The sequence below is a fragment of the Chinchilla lanigera genome, unplaced genomic scaffold (genome assembly GCF_000276665.1).
Source record: "Chinchilla lanigera isolate Chin_1 unplaced genomic scaffold, ChiLan1.0 scaffold00035, whole genome shotgun sequence".
Lineage (NCBI taxonomy): Eukaryota > Metazoa > Chordata > Mammalia > Rodentia > Chinchillidae > Chinchilla > Chinchilla lanigera.
This window is the reverse complement of record NW_004955436.1, coordinates 20,813,670-20,833,204: the sequence shown is the minus strand read 5'-3', so window position 1 is coordinate 20,833,204 and position 19,535 is coordinate 20,813,670. Positions and strand designations below refer to the sequence as shown.

Genomic DNA, 19,535 nt, shown 5'->3' with positions numbered 1-19,535 from the left:
CAGCTGAAACAGCCGGGAGAAGTTCATCCTCCACCTCTCCACGCGGCCTCTCAGGTTGCAGTATTCTAGCCCAAGCATATTCACACAGCAGCCAGCTTGCAAGAGTGCAAAACTGGAAGCTGAACGTCTTCTTCAAGCTACCCCCAGAAGTCACCTGTCTTCTGTTTCATGACATCCTATTGGTTAAAACAGGGCAGTGCTGGTGCAGGTTCAAGGGAGTGAGAGGAATGACTCCACCGCCATGATGGACCATGCGTGTGCGTGGCTAGGGATGGCGGCCGGCAGTCGCTCTTGGCAGACCGTGCACCACACTCCCCCTGCTACCTCATGAGTCTTTAGCATACAGATGTATTTGCTGCACCCTTAGACACAAAATCTCATCCACTGTGGGGTCTGGCTGAAGTCCCTGTGATCCATATCAGGTCCAACAGCAGAGGCTCCTTGGCCACAGCTCTTCTTGATATGGAGACCTGTGGGCTTGTGACAAGATGTCTGTCACCCAGACACCCAGCGCAAAGACTATTGCAAGCTTTCCTTCCTGTTTATTTTAAGCTGATCATGCATGCACCAGAACAACCCTCTTGACGATCGTGTGGGCTTTGTGTGTATTTAATTGTAATCCGTTCCATTAGACAAAAGCTCAATCCACAAGTCTCTACAAGAGAGGCTCTTCCCAGTCTTGGGCTGGGGATCAAAGTGTAGTGGAACAAAGATGCTAAGATTCTTGGGAATTTTTATTTTCTAAACAATAGCATCTATGAAGCATCGTCTTAAAACTTTCAAAGACCTTAACAAGGAGTCTTACAGCCACGCCTTTCACTTGATCTTCTCTCTGAGAGCATTTAGCACATAGAGACACCTCACACACTGCAGATTGTCCTACAGTTCCCACTTTGGGAATGGTCCTTTATTCCCACTAAATTGTGCTCCCAAACTGAACTTTCAGGCTGGCTCAGGTCTCTTTTATTGGACTTTATCATTATGGGACTAAAGAAGCCAATCGGCATTTTCTGTGTCCTGCTTGGAGTCTTTCTAGTCAGGTCCGTATATTCACTGGTACATTTTCTATCATCCACAGTGATGCAGACGGCTACCTGCTGCTACACAAAGCAGGGCACCCTTCTTCTTCTCCCGTCACAGCAACGTAACTGCTCTGCTAGACAACACCACACTGTCCCCATCCTTTCAATTTCCACGTGCTTCCCAGTCCCAGTGACGAGGCCACCTGCTTTCAGTTACGGCAATAACCTATTTCCAGTTAATTTTTCTATTATCATTGTTGCTAAATCACAAACCACTCCAAATGTACTGACCTGAGACAACAATCACATTATTTCCTCTGATTCTGAAGGTTGGCTGGGCTGAAGGGTGAGCTGTCCTGCTCCAGTGTTGCTGGCTGTCCCTGACAGCCACCTCTGTCACTGGCCCATACATACATGAGTCTGTTTCTCGTCTCATTGATCTGCTTCATTGGTTTATTCATCTCAGTGATTTATTTGTCTTTGCTTGTGTCAATATCTCACATTCTTATTTATACTAACTTTATAGTAAAAAGTCCTGATATCAGGTAGAGTAGGCCCTATTTGTTCCTTTTGAAATGGTCTTTGATATTCTTTTGTACTTCTATGCACATTTTTTTTGAGACAAGTTCTTGCTATGTAGTTCAAGCTGGCGTTGAATTAATTAAGTAGTCCAGGCTGGCCTCAAACTCACAGTAATCCTCCTGCCTCAGCCTCCCGAGTGCACCACCATGCCCAGCTTCTATACACATTTTATAATTGTGAAACACACACACATGTATGCATACACATGCACACACACGAACGCACACACCCGCACACACAGGCACAGAGTAACTTTGAGGTTTTTACTGAAATTGTCCTGAGTAATAGATAAATTCGGGAGAACTAACATCTACATAGGGGTATATTCTTGCTTAGATCTTTTAAAATTTTTCCTTTTTTTGGTACCAGGAATAGAACTTAGGACCTCGCACTTGCGAGGCAGGTGCTGTGCCACTGAGCTATATCCCCAGCTTAAAAATTTGTTGATAAATTTTTTCTATTCAATATGGAATACTTGGCTCTCTCTTTTTTTAATGCTATTACAAATGATTGTTCTATAATACATGTTTATTAAGTAGTACATAGACATATAATTGATTTTTTTTTTTTCCCTTTTGGGACAGGGTCTCACTATGCAGTTCAGGCTGGCCTTGAGCTCACTTTGTAGCTCAGGCTGGTCTCAAACTTGTAATGATCTTCCTGCCTCAGCCTCCCAAGCACTGGAATTACAGGTTTGGACCACCACACCCGGCAATATATAATTGATTTTTGCATGTTGACTTTGAGTGCAGCAACCTTGCTAAACTTATTTATTAAATATGGCAATTTGGCTTAGAATTCTTTAATCTTTTCCATATGTAATTATGTCATTAATAACAACAATTTTGTTTGTTCCTTTTAAATTATTACACATTTTACTTTATTGGTTTTTCACCTCAGAAAGAACCTCCAGAACAATGTTGAATAAAGGTTATAAGTAGCAAATGCAGAAATATTTTAATTTGTTTGTTTATTTCCAGTCCTGGGGATTAAACCCAGGACCTTGCATACACCAGACAATATCACTGAGCTACACGCCCAGGCCAAGAGTCCGCATTTTACCACATGGTTTAAAGTTTGCTTTAGGTTTCTCGTGCATGCCTTTTTTTGGATTAGGGCATTCCTTTACAGTCATTCCAGTCTTGGTTTGTTAATTTGTCATGAATGGCTATTGAAGATCATCGAATGTCATATCCACTGAAATTATTATTATTGTTATTATTATTATTATTATTATTTGTCTTTTTGAGAGAGGGTCTCATTTTGTAGCCCAGGCTGGCCTTGACTCGCAATGATCCTCCTGTCTCAGCCTCCCGTGTGCTGGGATTACAGGCGTGGGCCACCACACCCGGTTCTACTGAAATTATTATACAAATCCTCTCTCTCTCCCCTTCTCCCTCTCTCTCTGTCTCTCTCTCGGTTTTATTTTGTTTGAGACAAGGTTCTCTCTCTCCAGTTCACGCTGGCTTTAAACTCACTATGTAGCCCAGGCTAAGCCCACACCTGTAATCTTCCTACCTCAGCCATCTGAGTGCTGGGAGTGCAGGCATGCAGCACCACGCCTGCCTGGCTCTCCCTTGTTCATGATAGAAGTACATCGATTTTGTAATTTAAAATTGCTGTTATCTTTTCTTACATATTGCTGGGCTTGGTGTTCTAATATTTTGGGAGGACTTTCACATCTCTATGGTCACCAACTTTTCATATTCTTTTCATGTAAGGTCCTTGTTGGGATTTGGCCTCAAAGTTCTCTTTAGGAATCACTCCCACTTTCCTTATTCTCTGGAAGATTTTGAGTGAGATTAGTGTTATTTCTTTCCCAGATGTTTAATAGATACAGAAATTGGTTCCAGGAATAAGAGGCTGCTGTAACAATAGCACACTCCAAAATACGCGGCGCTAACATTAGCCTGGCAGCATGAAATTGTGACTGGGGGCTCTGAAAAGATGGCAGCTCACGTTATACAGGGGGAAAGAACTGCAAACTTGTAATCTGGGTTTGAGTAAAGGGGATAATATCTACTTGCAAACTTGTACTTTATACAAGAGGTAGAAAATAAATGCTCTAAAACTGAGGTCATTAGTACTTATTGCATTTGCAAGGGTGCTACAGGAAACAAGACCTCAGATAATATGTGTCTGGTTTGCAGGCAGGAAGGAAAGGAAGATAGATATAGATGACATATAGGTATAGATAGCCAAAACTCAAGAGACTTACAAGGTTAGAAGGTACAACTCATTCACTTTTTTTTTTATTTTTTTGAGACAGGGTCTCATTATGCAGTTCAGGCTGGCCTTGAGCTCACTTTGTAGCTCAGGCTGGTCTAGAAGTCAAAAAGATCCTCCTGCCTCAGCTTCCTGAGTGCTGAGATTACAGGTGTGCACCACCGTGCCTGGCCCTGGCAGTATTTTCTGAGTGCCACTTTGTTACAGACTGCAGTGTATCCCCCCTCACCAGCAAACTCATGTGTTTGAGTCCCAGTTCTCCATGAAATCGCTTTCGGAGGTGGAGCCTATCAGAAGGTAATAAAGGCTAAGTGAGGTCACAGGGCAGGGTCTTAATATGACGGGACTGATGTGCTTACAATAAGAAGAGATGCCAAAAATAGAAGAAAGGCCACACGAGGATACAGCGAGAAGGTGGCCATCCACAAGCCAGGAAGGCAGCCCTACCACATCAGCATGGACGACAACTTTGATCTTGAGCTTCCAGCATCCAAGACTGTGAGAAAATGAATTTCTGTTGCATAAGTCACCCAGTCTGTGATATTTTGTTTTGGCAGTTCTGGAAAACTCACAAAACTAGGCTGTGCCTGGATTCTTGACCCCTCAGAAACTTTGAGATAATAATATTTACCGTCTTTGAGATACATTTTGAAGTAATTTGTTACGCAGCAGGAGATAACTAATACATTAGCCCAATATTTTCTACATCTTCTTTGACTTCTGTCTTCAATAGATGGACAGGCAGAGTGCTCTCTCTGAACACTTCAAATTCTTGCTTCTCCTAGCAGATGAAGTTATGTCGTGGGCTGGGGATGCAGCTCAGTGGTAGAGCACTTGTCTAGAATATGCAAGGCCCTGGGTTTGAGCCCCAGCACTATTACCACAGCACAACAACGAAAAACCAAAACCAGGATTATGACAATTTCTGAGTCACTGATAGTATTTCCTGAAGCATAGTGACTAACTTTCCATTTTCCCAGTAAAGTGAAAAACGACTGTCGTTAATCCAGTTTGGATGCAAGTTAGATAAATATTAACTGCAATGAATTGAAGTTCATAGAGTGTACATTTGTACAGTTCATCATATATTGTAACTCTATGTATATATCTATAATGTATGCATAAATGAATTACTGCAATTCCATCATTCCTATAGAGACATTAATATAGTAAGTGTTTCTAAGTGATCTTAATTATATGTCTATTAAAATGAACCTGTAGTTCCTAGAAGTGGAAGAAAATTATTTGCTGAGATGTCAGGTGGGAATTCTTCACGCGAAATCCTGGAAATGGAGAGCTGCCGCACAAGATTCAGCGCCTGGACACCTTTTAGCAACACGTCATTAAACAGACAGGTGAGTTACGTACTCTGCAATAAAACAAGTTTGGCTAATACAGTTAATTTTACTGTGATATATTGAGTCTAGTGTTGTCATATTTTTGAAAGAAAAATCCTCTAAAGAATGTAGGTTTTAAATAAAAGCTAGCTTCATCTAACCAAAGACAGTCTCTTGTCACCCTACCCCTAGCTCCTACCCTCCCCGGGACTCCACCTCTGCCTTCCCACTCAGCCTGTAGCTCTGGGGACACGATGGAGAGGTCGAGGACACACATGGCTTGCCGTCATGGGGGAAGAAGGGAGGAACCTGCTTCGGGCGATGGGGGTGGGGGTGTTCATCAAAGTTTCTCTGTGTTTCCGCAATCCTCTCTTCCCTCCCGTGCCCACCGTGTGGTTCCATGTCGCCTGGGGACGCCCGCTCCCCTTGAAGGTATTTCAGGAAGAAGCAGTGACTGGTGTGGGGCAGCTCTGCCAGGTGCTGGTGGAGAAGGCAAAGTGGATCCAAAGAGCTCACACAGCTTTAGCTTCCTTCCCAAGGGAAGGGGCCCACAAGGGCAAAGTCTGACCTCCACTGAAGACAGCGATTTGTTTAGGGGATGCTGGTGCCTGATGTCTGTCTTTCCCAGAGACACCCCTGACAGTGGCATTTTGCAGTATTATTAACTTTCAGGTGGGTGTCCTGAGGATCCAGGGCTGTGGGTTAGTGAAGTCAGACCTACGTCAAGTGGTCCTGTGTCCACAATTAAATGCGTGTAGCCTGTATGTGTTTTCAATACAAAACGTATGGAATCTGTTTCCCTAGGCAACCTTAGCCTAGGTAGAAACACGAGCCAGGAATGATTACCTCTTTGTTCCGCCAAGGCCTTCCTGGGCCCCTCTGTAATTACATCCCCGGCCCTTCCACCAGCCCACCTGACAGGCCGCGAACTGTCTGCAGCCCTGGATACAAACAGTTCGAGGTGAAAGGAGAGCCCCCGAACATACGCGAGACCGCTCTGAGAACTGGCATGTGCTGTGCAAATATTAACTGGGCAGTTGTTCGTGGATTGTCTAAAGATTGCTTAGCAACTGAGAATCTGTGGAACTGTACTGCAAAATCTCATTTCCCCCCACTTCCAGCTCTTTCAGGAAAGGGTTGCTCTTATAAGTCATTGGTTTGACCTCTGGACCAACAAGCAGCGCCAAGAATTCTTATTCACAATTTTTCTACGATGCACTAAAGCACAATTAAGGTAAATTGTTGCCTCTTGTAATTATCATTGATTCTTAAAGAAAACAAAACGTAGTAAAATGTTATATAGCCTTTAAAGGTCTCTCCTTCCCTCCTTCCTCCCTCCCTGCCTTCCTTCCCTAGAAAAAAATAAAGCAACTAATATTTTAGGGTTTGTATGTAGATTCACCTAGTGCCTGCCTTCCTTTTTTTTTCTTCTTCAGAATCATGCCATTTCATTCGGCAACATATTTCAAGCATTAGTATGGTATATAACAGGAAGCTCCAGTGTGGTATATAACAGGGGTTCAGGATGTGTTATCAAATTAGTGAAAAAAAGGACAAGATTGGGTGAGATTTTCTCCAGAGTTTTCTGCTGCCTGGCTTCTCCTTGACATTGCAAGGGAGCCTGGGGTGGGAGTGAACATCTTCACAACATGGTGAGGCTGCTGTGTGTTTGAAGAAACGTCTCTGGCTTCACCCAGTGAATTTTTAACATTTCCTTGGCGTATTAAATTCCCCTTGGAAATCAGACAGATGATGTATTCCAAATGGGTAGCTGGCATATGAGTAGACACTGTGTAAATGATTGCTAAATGAGTGGATGGGTCTGAGAAATATCTGAGAAGTGACAACAGCAGCTACCTCTAGGGAGGGTATGCTGAGACTCAGCAGCCGCCTGCGCCTGCCAGGGGGTCCCTGCCCACATTTTTCTCCTTCCCTTGTGGTGTGTCTGTAATTTACTTGAAAATACTTCAGCATAGATTGTGTAACATTTGTTATTGGAATCATATCCAGGGGTAACTCATGTTCTGATCAGGAATTAATACTCTGGGAGTCCTTAGCTCACTCTAGATTGGAAAGGTCACAATGCCTCAGTTACTATCAAATGATTCGCTAATCAGCAAAGCAAATATCAGACATCAGTTATTATCAGAGCAACCAGTGGCTTGTTACCGAGCCATCTAAAAGTTAGAGCAGACTCTCTTGCGCATGAAATTAGGGGTATTCAAGATGTCTGGAGTGACTGCAGTGTTTCAGAGAGCCCTTCAGGGTGTCTGGACTTGACCGGAGAATCCAACTGGGCCTGTAGCCGGCCCCGTAAGGTTGGTTTCCTGGGCTTCGTCCCCGATTACATGACGTTGGGTCAGTCTGGGGGATTTCTGGTGGTCTGAGGCCAACAATGAGTGTAGTACCAGGATGCTGCTTTTGGAGCTTTGTCCTTCCTCAATCCAATGACTCTGTCACCCAGAGGCCAGAGAGCTGGGACTTCATCCAGGCTGAGGAAGGCACTCTAGGAAGGTATTTGGGCTTATTCACTAATGCTTGTTTAGTGAGCACCTACGACATCATTTGGTGTTAGCTGGTTTCACTATAACCCATGGAGAGGGAGAGGCTTAGCCTTTGGATTTCCTGGGCAGCTACCAAAAGGGATCTGAGAATTGCGCATGATCCAGTTCGCTTTCATTTGCAACCTGCATCCTACTCATTCTACTCTCATCGGATCAGCCACTTCTTCTCTGCTTCTCCGCTGCCCGCTGCCTCTTCTATCTGTGGGTGCAAAGCAGGTGTGAACTGACTTTCCCGGAGGAAGCACAAGGAGACAGATAGCTTCCTGGCTGCAAAGACATCTTACAGCGCGGCAGGCCCTTCAGTTCACAGCTGCTAGTCAGGAGGAAGGGACATTTTATGAGAGTCATTTGCTGTGTTTCTTTTACTCCAGTCTCGCAGCTTTCAAGATAAGAAAACAACAGACCAAAGCCCGTATCCATAATCACTGTGTGCACCAGGTTCATTTCGTGAGTCACAAAGCAATCTCAGTTGTAACCACCGGAGGTCATTAGAGATCGCGCGTATATTTTGAGGCAGCTTAACATTAGGCCTGACAGTTTGTCACTGGAAATTACATCCTGTGTCTGGTACCTGAATTCTTCTTTCTGTCGGACAAGAATGTGGAACTAACCTGCTCAGTGAAATTGCTTTTGTTTTGGTTGATAGCAGCTGCGTTTCCACAGACAGAAGTGTGTGATTCAGAGTTCTGCGCAGCTGCCGTTGTGTGGTCTTACTTGGTGGTTTTTGTTGTTGAGTATCAATCGTTCATTCCCCAAAGTCTGAGTTGTCTTTTTACACTTCTTATCCTCTCCTTCAGCCTCCTACTTATCCCTGTAGTCTTTCTTCCCTGTAACTGTGAATAAACTTAATAAATGGAAGAAATAAGCATCGCTTGAAGGCCTGAAACATACATCTGTATGCATTTTTTTGTTCAACTTTTTTTTTCATAGTATAGTGACCATTGCTTTAAAATTTGCAAATATTTTTGTTTTAGTTTAGATAGTTGGATTTATAAACATGGTATTTTAATATTTGTGGGAAAGATGTCATCCCAGTTTTCTTAGAAATTTCTTCTTAATCTCTAAGATATATTAAATATCTAAGTGCTTTTTACTGTCCTAGTAAATATTCCATAATTGACCTTGGGTCAGTTTGGGAGATTTCTGGTGGCCCAAGGCCAACAGTGAGTGTAGTAACCGGGTGCTGCTTTCGGGGCTTTGTCCATCCTCAAAGTTCAGTTGAGTTTTAAGATGACCTTAAATGGCATTTTGTGATAGCTAAGACATTTTTCAGTTGCGATCAGATGCATTTAAGGTGGTATGGCTGTAGACAGACGAGTTTTCAAAGGTTCAGCTTCTGGAGCCACCCTGGCAACTTAAATGCCACCTGTCCTGGGATGCCGTCCATGACCCACAGCTGTCTACTGCCTCCATTGTGGCCCTCTCTCCAGTGCGTGATGCTCGGTCAACACAGTAAAGGTTCCTATTGGCACTTTCCCGCTGCCAGTTGACCGGACTGACCTTTTCTGTGCCTTCTTAAAGGAAACTGGGCTGTTTGTTTCTGTCACACTCGGCAAAACCCATGAGGAGTTTCAGTCCAGCTTCTTGCCGCACTGGTGGGACCGGTTTTAAATTGCTTCTGCTCAGCAGCCCAGGTGCTGTCTACAAAGACCTTGCGTTCCAGAGTGGGAGCTGTTGAAACCTGTAGTCTTCTTGAAGGGGCAACATTCACGCAGCTGCATTCCCAGGCTGAGCAGATGGATGTGCGCCTGTGTGTGCCTGCGGTGTCGGGAGAGAGGAATCATGCGCAGTCCCCAAGGACTGAGTTCATATCCTTTGCCTCCACTGGAGCAGCCTGGAATTGGTGATGAAAGCCAGAAAAGTGTAGTGACCAAGGTATACTGAAGAGAGAAACCCACCCCACACCTCTATCCACTCAGCCCACTTCCCACAGCCCCAGAAGGGCGGCTGAGAAGACCCCTCAGCTGTCTTCTGCTGAGGAAATCTGAGGTGTCGCTCTTCAGAGGCACAGTACCTAACTAGCTTAATTCCTAGCACCCTGCAGCTGCATTGCTGAATTACAGCAAGTCCATGTGAAAGGAACCTGTTTCTGTGTGGAGGTGGGGAGGATGTTGAAGAAAAACATCATCAAGTGATAGCTTGTGACAGCACAGAGAGGCAGGCTGTGTAGTGGAGACAGGGACAGGGCCCACTGCCTGGGGATTTGCCTTAGGGTGGAGCTATGGTGCTCAAGTCTCGCTCAACACAATAGAAGGGCTTGTGTTGTGTGTGGCACACACAGGGCAACTCACTTGCTCTTCATGTAGACATCTGTGGCCAAAAAAAAAGTATCGAAAAAGAAATTTATAGCCAAGGAACAGAGGAGTGTGTGTGTCAGTGGATGGAAAATTATTAAGAGGAAGTACCGGGAGCAAAGTGAGGTTCTGTCTAAAGCAACCGGGCAGGATTCTTGCTGGAGCCAGACCAGGGTAATTACACATCCCCTGGAGGCTGGTGAGGGATGAGGAATGAGATCTGATACGAGGTCAGATATCAGAGGGTACGGGGTCCGTGACAAAATGACTTGGCAGTGCTCTTTGCTAAAACTGGATTTGACAAGGAAGTATACAGACAGGCCTAGCGGGAAGGCTCAGAAGCTTAGCTGAAGTTTGGTCAGGTGGAGTGTCTTTGACAGGGAAGGGCAGTATTCAAAGGTAAACAGAACGCTTGTGTTTTTGTCACTTTATTGTCACTGGGACAAAACATCTGAGTCCCGAAACTTAAGGGAGGAGAGTTTGACTTTGGCTCATAGTAAGTTTCAGTCCATGTTTGACAGGCTTAAACGCAGAAATGGCGACAGAGGGGCCCAGCCCAAGAGAACTGCTGGCGTCATGTGACCCGGAAGCAGAGGGAGCAGAGAGGAGTGGGGCAGGGCGGGGAGATGGAGCCTTCCACGTCCTGCCCACCAAGAGACTCACTTTCAACCAGGCTCCAGCTCCTAACAACAAGCATTAGGAGAGAAACCCACCCCACGCCTCCGTCCACAGCCCTCTTCCCACAGCTGCTGCAGGGGCCTACACTTTTCTGGCTTTCATCGCCAATTCCAGGCTGCTCCAGTGGGGACAAACGACATGAACTCACTCCTTGGGGGCTGCTGGTGACTCCGCTCTCCCGACACACACGCACGCAGGCACAAACGCACGCAAGCACACGCGCATCTATCTGCTCAGTTTGAGAATGCAGGCCCCATAATCCAATCACGTTCCAATCTGGCCATTTTACAAAAGATACAAACCCTGACAGCTTATATCTAAACAACTGTTTTGTAAATACGCAAGGAAAGTCTGCGTCATTTGAACTCAGCTCCTTTTCCTCGGCTCAGCACTCTGGACACACTCTTTCCTTCCGCACCGTTCAGTCGGTGATGGGCAAATACATACAATATGTGCATTCCTTTTGGGGTGGTTTAAGGGGTGAATCAAGCTAAAAAGGAAAATTCTTTCTTTAATTTTAATTTTTATTCGCACACGTTTGCAGTAATAACGCTTACATTCACCATGGGGCGCTGGTGCGTGTGTGTAACGCACCTCCATTCCTCCCCTCCTTCCATCTCTTGGTCCCGTTCCCATTTGCAGAAGATCCATCTGCCTGTTTCCTATTATCTATCTAAAAAGGAAAATTCTTAATTTCAAAGGAAAAAAGAAACCAAACGCTGAAAGCTCTTCTGTTGAGCAGAGTGGGGCCGAATCACAGTGGGCCAAGGGATGGTCACTGACCCACACTGGGCAATGTCCTTGTACCTGACATTCTCACTTCCTATTTTGTAAGTGGTGCAGCTCTCTCTTTAGCCTGCCTAATGTCTCTTTATAGAGCTTAGTGCCAATGGGCACGATACATACTTTACTCCACTGGAATGCAGCTTCCATGGGCACAAGGACTTCGGTACCTGGTTGTATCTCCAACACTTCTGAGTAATTCAGGGGCATAGTAGCCACTCAGAAAATGCTTACTGAATGAATGCAGATATCAAAAGTACTCTCAGTTACAAAAGTGGCAAAAAAGACACATGATCAGAAAAATTTCATTTTTAGGAGGAAAGAATTTTTCAAAATATTAAAAGTGTTAGAATACAAGAGAGTACTAATACTTTGGTACATTCAAGACTTTTTCATTATTTAACTAAGATCACTATAAAGCAATTCCCAAAGGAAATGCTTAGAAGTAAGACCCAAGGTTATCATACCACACAATTCCAAGGGCTGCTATTTCCTGCTGTATCAAATGTTTTTTAAGGAGACATAAGATTCACAGAGCATTCACTGGAAGAGTGAGACAAGGTTTTAGGAAACCACTTGCTTTTATTCTGTGTCCAGCAGTCTTTTTAGGAAACATCCGGGGGGCCACAGCCGAAGCAGGAAGTGGCTGCTGTGTGACCTGAGCAGGCGCAGTGAGTGTCGGGAGCTGACGGCACACTGCGCCCGCGGTGTGCCTCCAAGGACAGCTGTGGGCTTCCTCTCTGCCCTCTCTAGGTATTTTTGTGAATTCATGATCAGAATTTTTTCAAGTAGGAAAGAGACCCAAATGGAATGCTTAAGAAGCATTCCAACCATCTTAAGAAGACATGGGAATTTACTGACTTGTGATTGGCTTGTCTGGCTCCAGGCTGGGCTAGACCCTTAGAATTAAATGTTGCCAGCCGTTGTCCTTTCTCTCGGCTCTGCTTCCCCTCTGCAAATGGCATAAAGTTAAAAACATAAGTGCAAGACCCACATGAAGGAAATTCTCAATTTGTAAAAAGCCGGGCATGGTGGTACATGCTTATAATCCCAGCACTCTGGGAGACTGAGGAAAGAGGATGGTAAATTCAGCCCAAACCAGCCAATTTAGCAAGTCTATCTCAAAATTAAAAAATGAAAAAAGGTCTAGGGATTTAGTTCAATGTGAGGACCCTGAGTTCAATCCCCAGGACTGTAACAAATAAAACCAAACCCTAGATAGATAGGTGTGGCTTGTCTAGAGATGTCAGTCCTTTCCAAATTGATCTTCAAGTTCAGTTCCATCCAGGTATAGAGCCTCAAATAGGATTTTCTTATGAACTTTGAAAAACTGATTCTAAAGCTAATCTGAGCCAGATGTGATGGTACACATCTGCAATTGCAGCACTCAGGAGGATGAAATAGGAGAACCACCAGTTCAAGGTCACAGTGACACTGTCTCAAAAAATAAAAAAAGAAAATCCCAAACCAAACCCAAACGAAACAAATAAAGCTAATCTGGAAAGGAAAACGGACAAGAATGGCTACCAGAAATTAAAAATAGGAGTTTCACCACCAGATACTAAAACCACTTTAACAGACAACACCTCCGCCTCACCCCACCCCGGCAGCAGCTCCAGTTTAAAGGGGGCAGGACTGGGATCAGCAAGGGCTCCACAGGAAAGAGGCGGGAATAAGGTTCATCACCAGTCCACGCCAGCCTTCCCACATTCCTCTCCTCCCTCTTTGCTCCTCAGGTATTACCTGCCTCAGGTGTGGCTGGTCACCCTGGCCTTCCAGGGTCACTCTGCATGGGGCTGAATTCATCTTGATAACTGAGTCCCTGTGGGTGTCTTGTTGCCAAGGAGACCTCAGGAGTGGCTGCTAGTGAGCTTCTGGAGAGTGCTTCAACTTTAAAGGGACATTCAAGAGACCTCTGAGGGCCATGGCCTCTCCCACCAGGCTATCTGCTGGTCTCTGTTGTGAGGGTCGGTGCTCCCAGCAGTCAACTGTTTAGAAACCATCTCAGGAGACAAGCAAGGACCACAGCTCGAGGATGAGAAAGTAAAAATATGGAGAATCTTTGGCATAGATGATACACTGAGTCCTTAAATTTAATAACTCTGAAGCAGCCCAGATTTTCCCTACTATTTGAGAAAAGGGGAAGAAAGATAAGTAGGTATAAAAGTGACCCCAAAGAGCATTCACTGAGTAGTCACTTCTCTGGCCATCTCAGCTCTCCAGAATGTAGCTGTGAACCAGGAAGGAAAACAAAAAGCAGTCAGCAAACCAACAGGGGTGGGGAGCCCTTCAGACCCTCACGCAGGGTCCAAACACTTCGTTAACTTGTGGCTCTACAATAAATGGAAAGGGCCTTGCAAGTACTCCTCAGCCTACCACACATAGACTCAGTGCTTTAGCCTTAACATCAGCATCAGCATCAAGCTCTGCTTTGCTCCTCTTCCTTCTGCCCCTGGGAAGTCAAGGTCTCCGGTATGGAAGAGGTGTGGCCGTCAGAATCACTCAGCGCTGCCATGGTAGGGATTTTGGTTCAACACATCTGGATGGGGTGGGAGAGGTTCTTTTCATCAAGTGCCCCAGGTTACGAGGTTCGCAGCCAGAGGTGGCACCCAGGTGTGACCAATCCGAAGGTGCTGGGCTTCTCCCCGGCTTGATGCTACTCCTCCTGGGACACAGGATCACTGACTACATGGGCGGCCCCATTCCTTCCCTTCTCAGTGCAATGGAAAGTATTGGTGCAGGCCCTGGGCGTGCCTCTTCCACCTCACCCGTGATGCTACTTAGTGGTGTTAGAATGTGTTTTACTCTAGCTGGCCCTAACATTGGCACAAACAATTATGGAAACATTTCTCTCCCACGTAATTGAAAAATCCAGAGAAAGATCTGGCTGTAACTGAAGCTTATTTCAATGGTCAATAGCAGAATCAACCCTTTGTTTCATTTTCGCTCTCTCTCTCTCTTCTGCCTCCAGCAATCATGGTTTCATCTTTAGGTCTCCTCAGATGCATCCAGGAGGAGGGAGGAGATTTTCTTTGTTTGGCTTTCACTCTGATTGGCTGATTTAGGTCCATGCCACTTTCTGGTCTACTGTGGTGGTTGGGAGATTGACCCACATGAGTTCACATTCCTCGTGTGCTTTTTAGAGCTAGGGATGGAGCCACGTGGGTTCCCAAATAGAAAGTAAGGTGCCTAAAGAGGGTTATATAAATGAGGGGTAGTAAATGTTAAAGTTTCTTCATTTAGCATTCAGCAAATATTGACTGAGTGCCTACTACGCACAAGATCGCTTCTGGGTCATGAGATTTATCAGCGAACAGCGCACGAAAATTCTTGCCCATTACAGTTTATAAAACTTATCTTAAAATAAAAAAAATGGGGATATTCACGCATCTCACTGGATGTTTGATGTAAAAAGTAGCACTTTTAGGGTGTTTCCCATATCCCAGAAGTTAGAGCAGTGTGGTAGCTGGACCAGGGGCCTCAGTATGGCCCTGACCCAACCTCTGGAACCTGTGGACATCACTGTCCATGGCAAGGGGTCTTTGCAGATGTGAGTGAGGGTAAGCTCTTGAGGTGGGGAGATTACTTTAGATTATCTGCATATGCACAGTGAGACATGGGGTCCTTCTAAGAGAGACGCAGGAGTCTGAGTCACAGGAGAAGGTGCTGTGCTGATGGGTGCAGAGGGAGAGATGGAGGGATCTGTGTTAGGTGACAAGGAGGAACGGGGGGCACCTAGTCCAGAGGATCAGGGAAGGAGTCCTTGCACATGTGACATTTGTGCTGGAGTCTGAAGGATGCATAGGAGTTAGACAAGCAAGACTTGGGGGTGAGTTTTCCACCTGGACAGGAAAACGTGCAAGAAGTTAGACCTTCTCTGCCCAGTCAGTCTCCTCCCTCTCTGTTTCATTCCAGTGCTGGGCTTCAAACCCAGGGCCTTGGGCATGCTACAGAGACTCTCTACTGAGCCATACTCCTAGCCTGCCTAGTCAGTTTTTAATATCAAACTTTGTAGATATGCTAGGAAATGTGGATAAGCAAAAAAGGAAAATACCAATCACCAATAATCTGATCACCAGGACACAGTCTTCCAACTTCTTTTTTTTCTCATGTTAAAGAGAAAAGAAAACAAAATAACAACAACAAACATAAAAACAAAACAACACAAAAACAATAAAAATGATACAGAATTTCAAAACAAGAAGATAGGAAATTAACAATGGTTGTTATATTACATATTGTTATCTTCAATGACGTTGCTCAGATTACCAGATGTAAGAATGCAAGATTGATCAAAAAATTAAAGAAAATTAAAAAATGATAATAAAAAGACATTAGAAATGATACAGAGTTTCAGGAGTTTCATCTTATCCAGATGGTAGGAATTCAACAATGGTTGTTATATTGCATGTTATTGTCTTCAAATTACTTGTTCAGATTACCAGATATAAGCATGCAAAAGCAATATTGAACAACAAAGGAAAGACAGGAGGCATCACAATCCCTGATTTGAAATTATATTACAAAGCTACTGTGATAAAATCAGCCTGGTACTGGAAAAAAAAAAAAAAGACCTGAGGATCAATGGAACAGATTAGAAAATGCAGACACAACTACGAACTCACTCAGCCACCTTATCTTTGAGAAAGGGACCAAGCTTGTTCACTGGAAGGAAGATAGCCTCTTTAATAAATGGTGCTGGAAAAACTGGCTTTCTACATGCTGAAGACTAAAACTAGACCCATATCTATCACCATGCACTTAGCTAAAGTAAAAATGGATCAAAGATCTAAATAGTAAAACAGAAACACTAAATCTACTGGAGGAGAAAGCAGGTAGAAATCTTGAAGAAATAGGGGTAGGCAGAGAGTTCATGAACAAAAACCAAATTGCACAGGAAATACTTCAAAACATCAACAACTGGGTTCTCATCTTAATGAAAAATTTTTGCACATCAAAAGAAATCACCAACAGAGTAAAAAGAAAATCCACAAATTGGGAAAAAAATTTAGCCAACTATCTCTCAGACAGAGGACTTCTATCTAGAACATATAAAGAATTTAAAAAAATCAAGCCCCCAAATATTCAAAGACCCAATCAAAAAATGGGCATCTGAGATGAATACACACTTCTCATATGGAGAAATACAAATTGGTAAATAAATATATGAGAAAATGTTCAACATCATTGATCATTCGAGAAATGCAAATCAAAACAACATTGAGATTTCATCTCATCCCAGAAAAAATGGCCTTCATCAAGAAGTCAACCAATAACAAATACTGGAGGGGCTGTGGGGAGAAAGGAACCCTACTCCACTGTTGGTGGGAGTATAGACTGGTATAGCCACTGTAGAAATCAGTGTGGAGATTCCTCAGAACACTAGGTAGGATTAGAGGTTCCATTCAACCCTGCTATTCCCCTTCTGGGTATTTTTCCAGAAGAAGTGAAAACATCATACCACAGGGATATATGTGCACCCATGTTTATAGCAGCACAATTTGTCATAGCTAAATCTTGGAAGCAACCCAAAGGCCCATCAACTGAGGAATGGATAAAAAAGATGTGGTATTTTTATACAATGAAGTATTACTCACTATAAAAGAGGTAAACTTGAGGCTTTTAAAGGTAAATGGATGCAACTAGAGACCATACTCGTAAGTGAAATAAATCAGACCTACATGGTAAACATCATATTGTCTCCCTAGTCTAAGAACCTGAAAGAGCAAATAAAACCTGGAAGGTACAATACATACTGTGGAAGGGAAACAAATTGCTCAAAGGGAAGGAACAACTGGGATGAGGGAAAGGAGAAAAGAAAGAAGGAAGAGAAAAAATATATCTATACAAACAAAGATACTTGGTATAATTGAACTGCTGATGTCTATTGGTTTATTGAAAGGAACAGTTAATGCTTAAATCTTTTTTTTTAACAACTTCTTATACTTACATGCATCACATTACTATGTGCAGATCTGATTATGTAAGTTATTTACAGTCTTTCTTTTAAAACTACTCAATCAAATGTTATTCCTTCCCCAAACCACCCACTTTGCTGTCTCATTCTCTAAAGACATTAGCATATGGCTCTTCAATCTCTTTAATTCCTGCCCCAGTCATTGTTCCGTGTGACACTGGCATTCATGTGGAAAACCTACTTCACATCCTGCATACGCGGGAGATCTTCTCACCCCTGAAGAATTTCTACTCCACCTTTTGGCAGCCTTTGACACCCACTGTAATTACCATATCCAAAGCCACTGATCGAAGCAGCCCCTCCTCTTCTAAGGGGCCTGGCCAGCCATCCCCACCTGGACTGCTGTTTGACTCACTGGTGTTTCCATTCCATTTGCTCCTGTGTTTTTTTCCCAGTAACTGCTGATTACCCCGCTTAGAGGTCATGGTTTCAGTAGTTCATGTTCTAGTTCCTTCAACTCCTGCGTGTAAGACTTTCATCGCTTTGGTCACATTCTCCCCCAAACCTGAGCCTTTGATCGACCCAACTTTTTCATCTCATCTTTATGCCATAGAGTTACTGGGTAGAGCCTTTCCTATAATAAATTACCTTTCAACTTTATTTTCAAGCTTAATCCAAACTACGCAAACAATATAAACTCTCGTATAGCCAACAGTCATTTTAACAGGGAGCATTCCTGGGTTCATATTATTTCATCAATTTCTCCCAAAGTTCCAATTTCTATGTATAATAGATTATTTTAATGCAAACTCAAAATGTGTACCTTCGCATATTAATATTCTAGTATATCTTTTTTAAAAGGACTATTTTTAAAATTTTCCTCATGATTCCATTATTAACTAATATTCCTTAATATCATCAAATATGTCTAGTCAGTGTTCAGATTTCCTCAGTGATCTCATAAATTCCTACTTTAAAAATAGTTTGCTCAGTGCTGGGGATATAGCTCAGCGGTACAAGCGCCTGCCTGGCAAGTGGAAGGTCCTGAGTTTGATTCCTGGTACCAAAAAATAAATAATAATAGTAATGTTCTCAAGTCAGGGCTCAAAAAGGCTCCTATGCTGCAAGTGAGTCATATGCCTTGTAAATGTCTTTAGCTTCCTAGGTCCCCTTTCCTCATTTTTTTTTCTTTGTCCCTTTAGTTCCCCACTGTCTGCATTTTGCTGGTTGTACTCTTCTGTCTCCCATTTCCTGAAAATTGGTAGTTTGGGCCTGATCAGGGTCAGATGTGACTTTTTTATGAGCATATTTGTAGGTAGTGTTATGTTTCCTTCTTCCGAAGCTGTGATTTCTTGGTGATTCCTGTGATGGTCCATTACCCCAATTACTAATCGGAATACTTCTCTAAAAACAAACGCCCTGCCTTCATTGATTTACTCATCTCTGAGATATTATCCACACCTGGTCTTAGCCAAAAGGCAGAGGAGCGATTTTCAGAGGCATTATTCATACAGGAAAGGAAATGTTGATACTGCTGATCAACCTTCTAAACAATAATTTAGCTTTCTATCATTCTTCACAATTGATCCTTGAGTTCTTTGTAGTATTATGAATTTAAATATTTTTATTATGAATTTAAGCATTTTATATGACTCAATCCATTTAGTAGTTTTCTTATTGGGGTTCAGATTGTCCTATGATTGCTCTGTGGAGCCTCTTCAAGTAACGCTTAAGTTCTCCTGATATATTGGAGTAATTAATTTCCGATAGTTTCTTTTCTTTCTGGAGTGTCAGGATGTCCCAGGCATGTCTTATCCTTTCCCTGCCTCAGACCTGGGATGAACATTTTCCCAAGGAGCCCTGGTACCTTTTGGTGGGAGGGGTACTTGGAGCTAGGTGTTGTTACAGTGCTCACAGAACTGTCTAGGTTCTCACACTGTTTCTAAGAATTTTTACAGGCAGAACTAGAAAACTTAAAAAAAAAATACCCTATATCATGAGTCCAAATTCAAACTGACAGGGCTTCACCTTTTTCATACTGTAGCTGTATCTCCTCTGTCTCACACAGAAAGCCTTGGTTCCCAGCGACACCAACATAATTACTCATTTTCTATAATACAGACACAACCTTC

The 19,535-nt window shown here is 43.4% G+C and overlaps 1 protein-coding gene across 11 annotated transcripts in view; it reads left to right on the top strand.

Annotated features, from left to right (window-relative positions):
• Window positions 1–19,535, top strand: part of Ect2l (epithelial cell transforming 2 like) — an 88,621-nt gene that overhangs the window by 9,811 nt on the left and 59,275 nt on the right. For 9 of the 11 annotated variants that reach the window (XR_001234967.1, XM_013516622.1, XM_013516618.1 and 6 more), the window contains exons 2-3: window positions 5,052–5,185; window positions 6,289–6,401. Coding sequence is in view for 9 of the 11 variants with exons in the window: in XM_013516622.1 (XP_013372076.1) it covers window positions 5,084–5,185; window positions 6,289–6,401 (215 nt within the window). In the remaining 2 variants the exon portion in view is untranslated. Of the gene's footprint in view, window positions 1–3,974; window positions 4,128–5,051; window positions 5,186–6,288; window positions 6,402–19,535 lie in introns of those variants that run through there. The other 2 variants (XM_013516621.1, XM_013516625.1) reach the window with 2 other exon arrangements.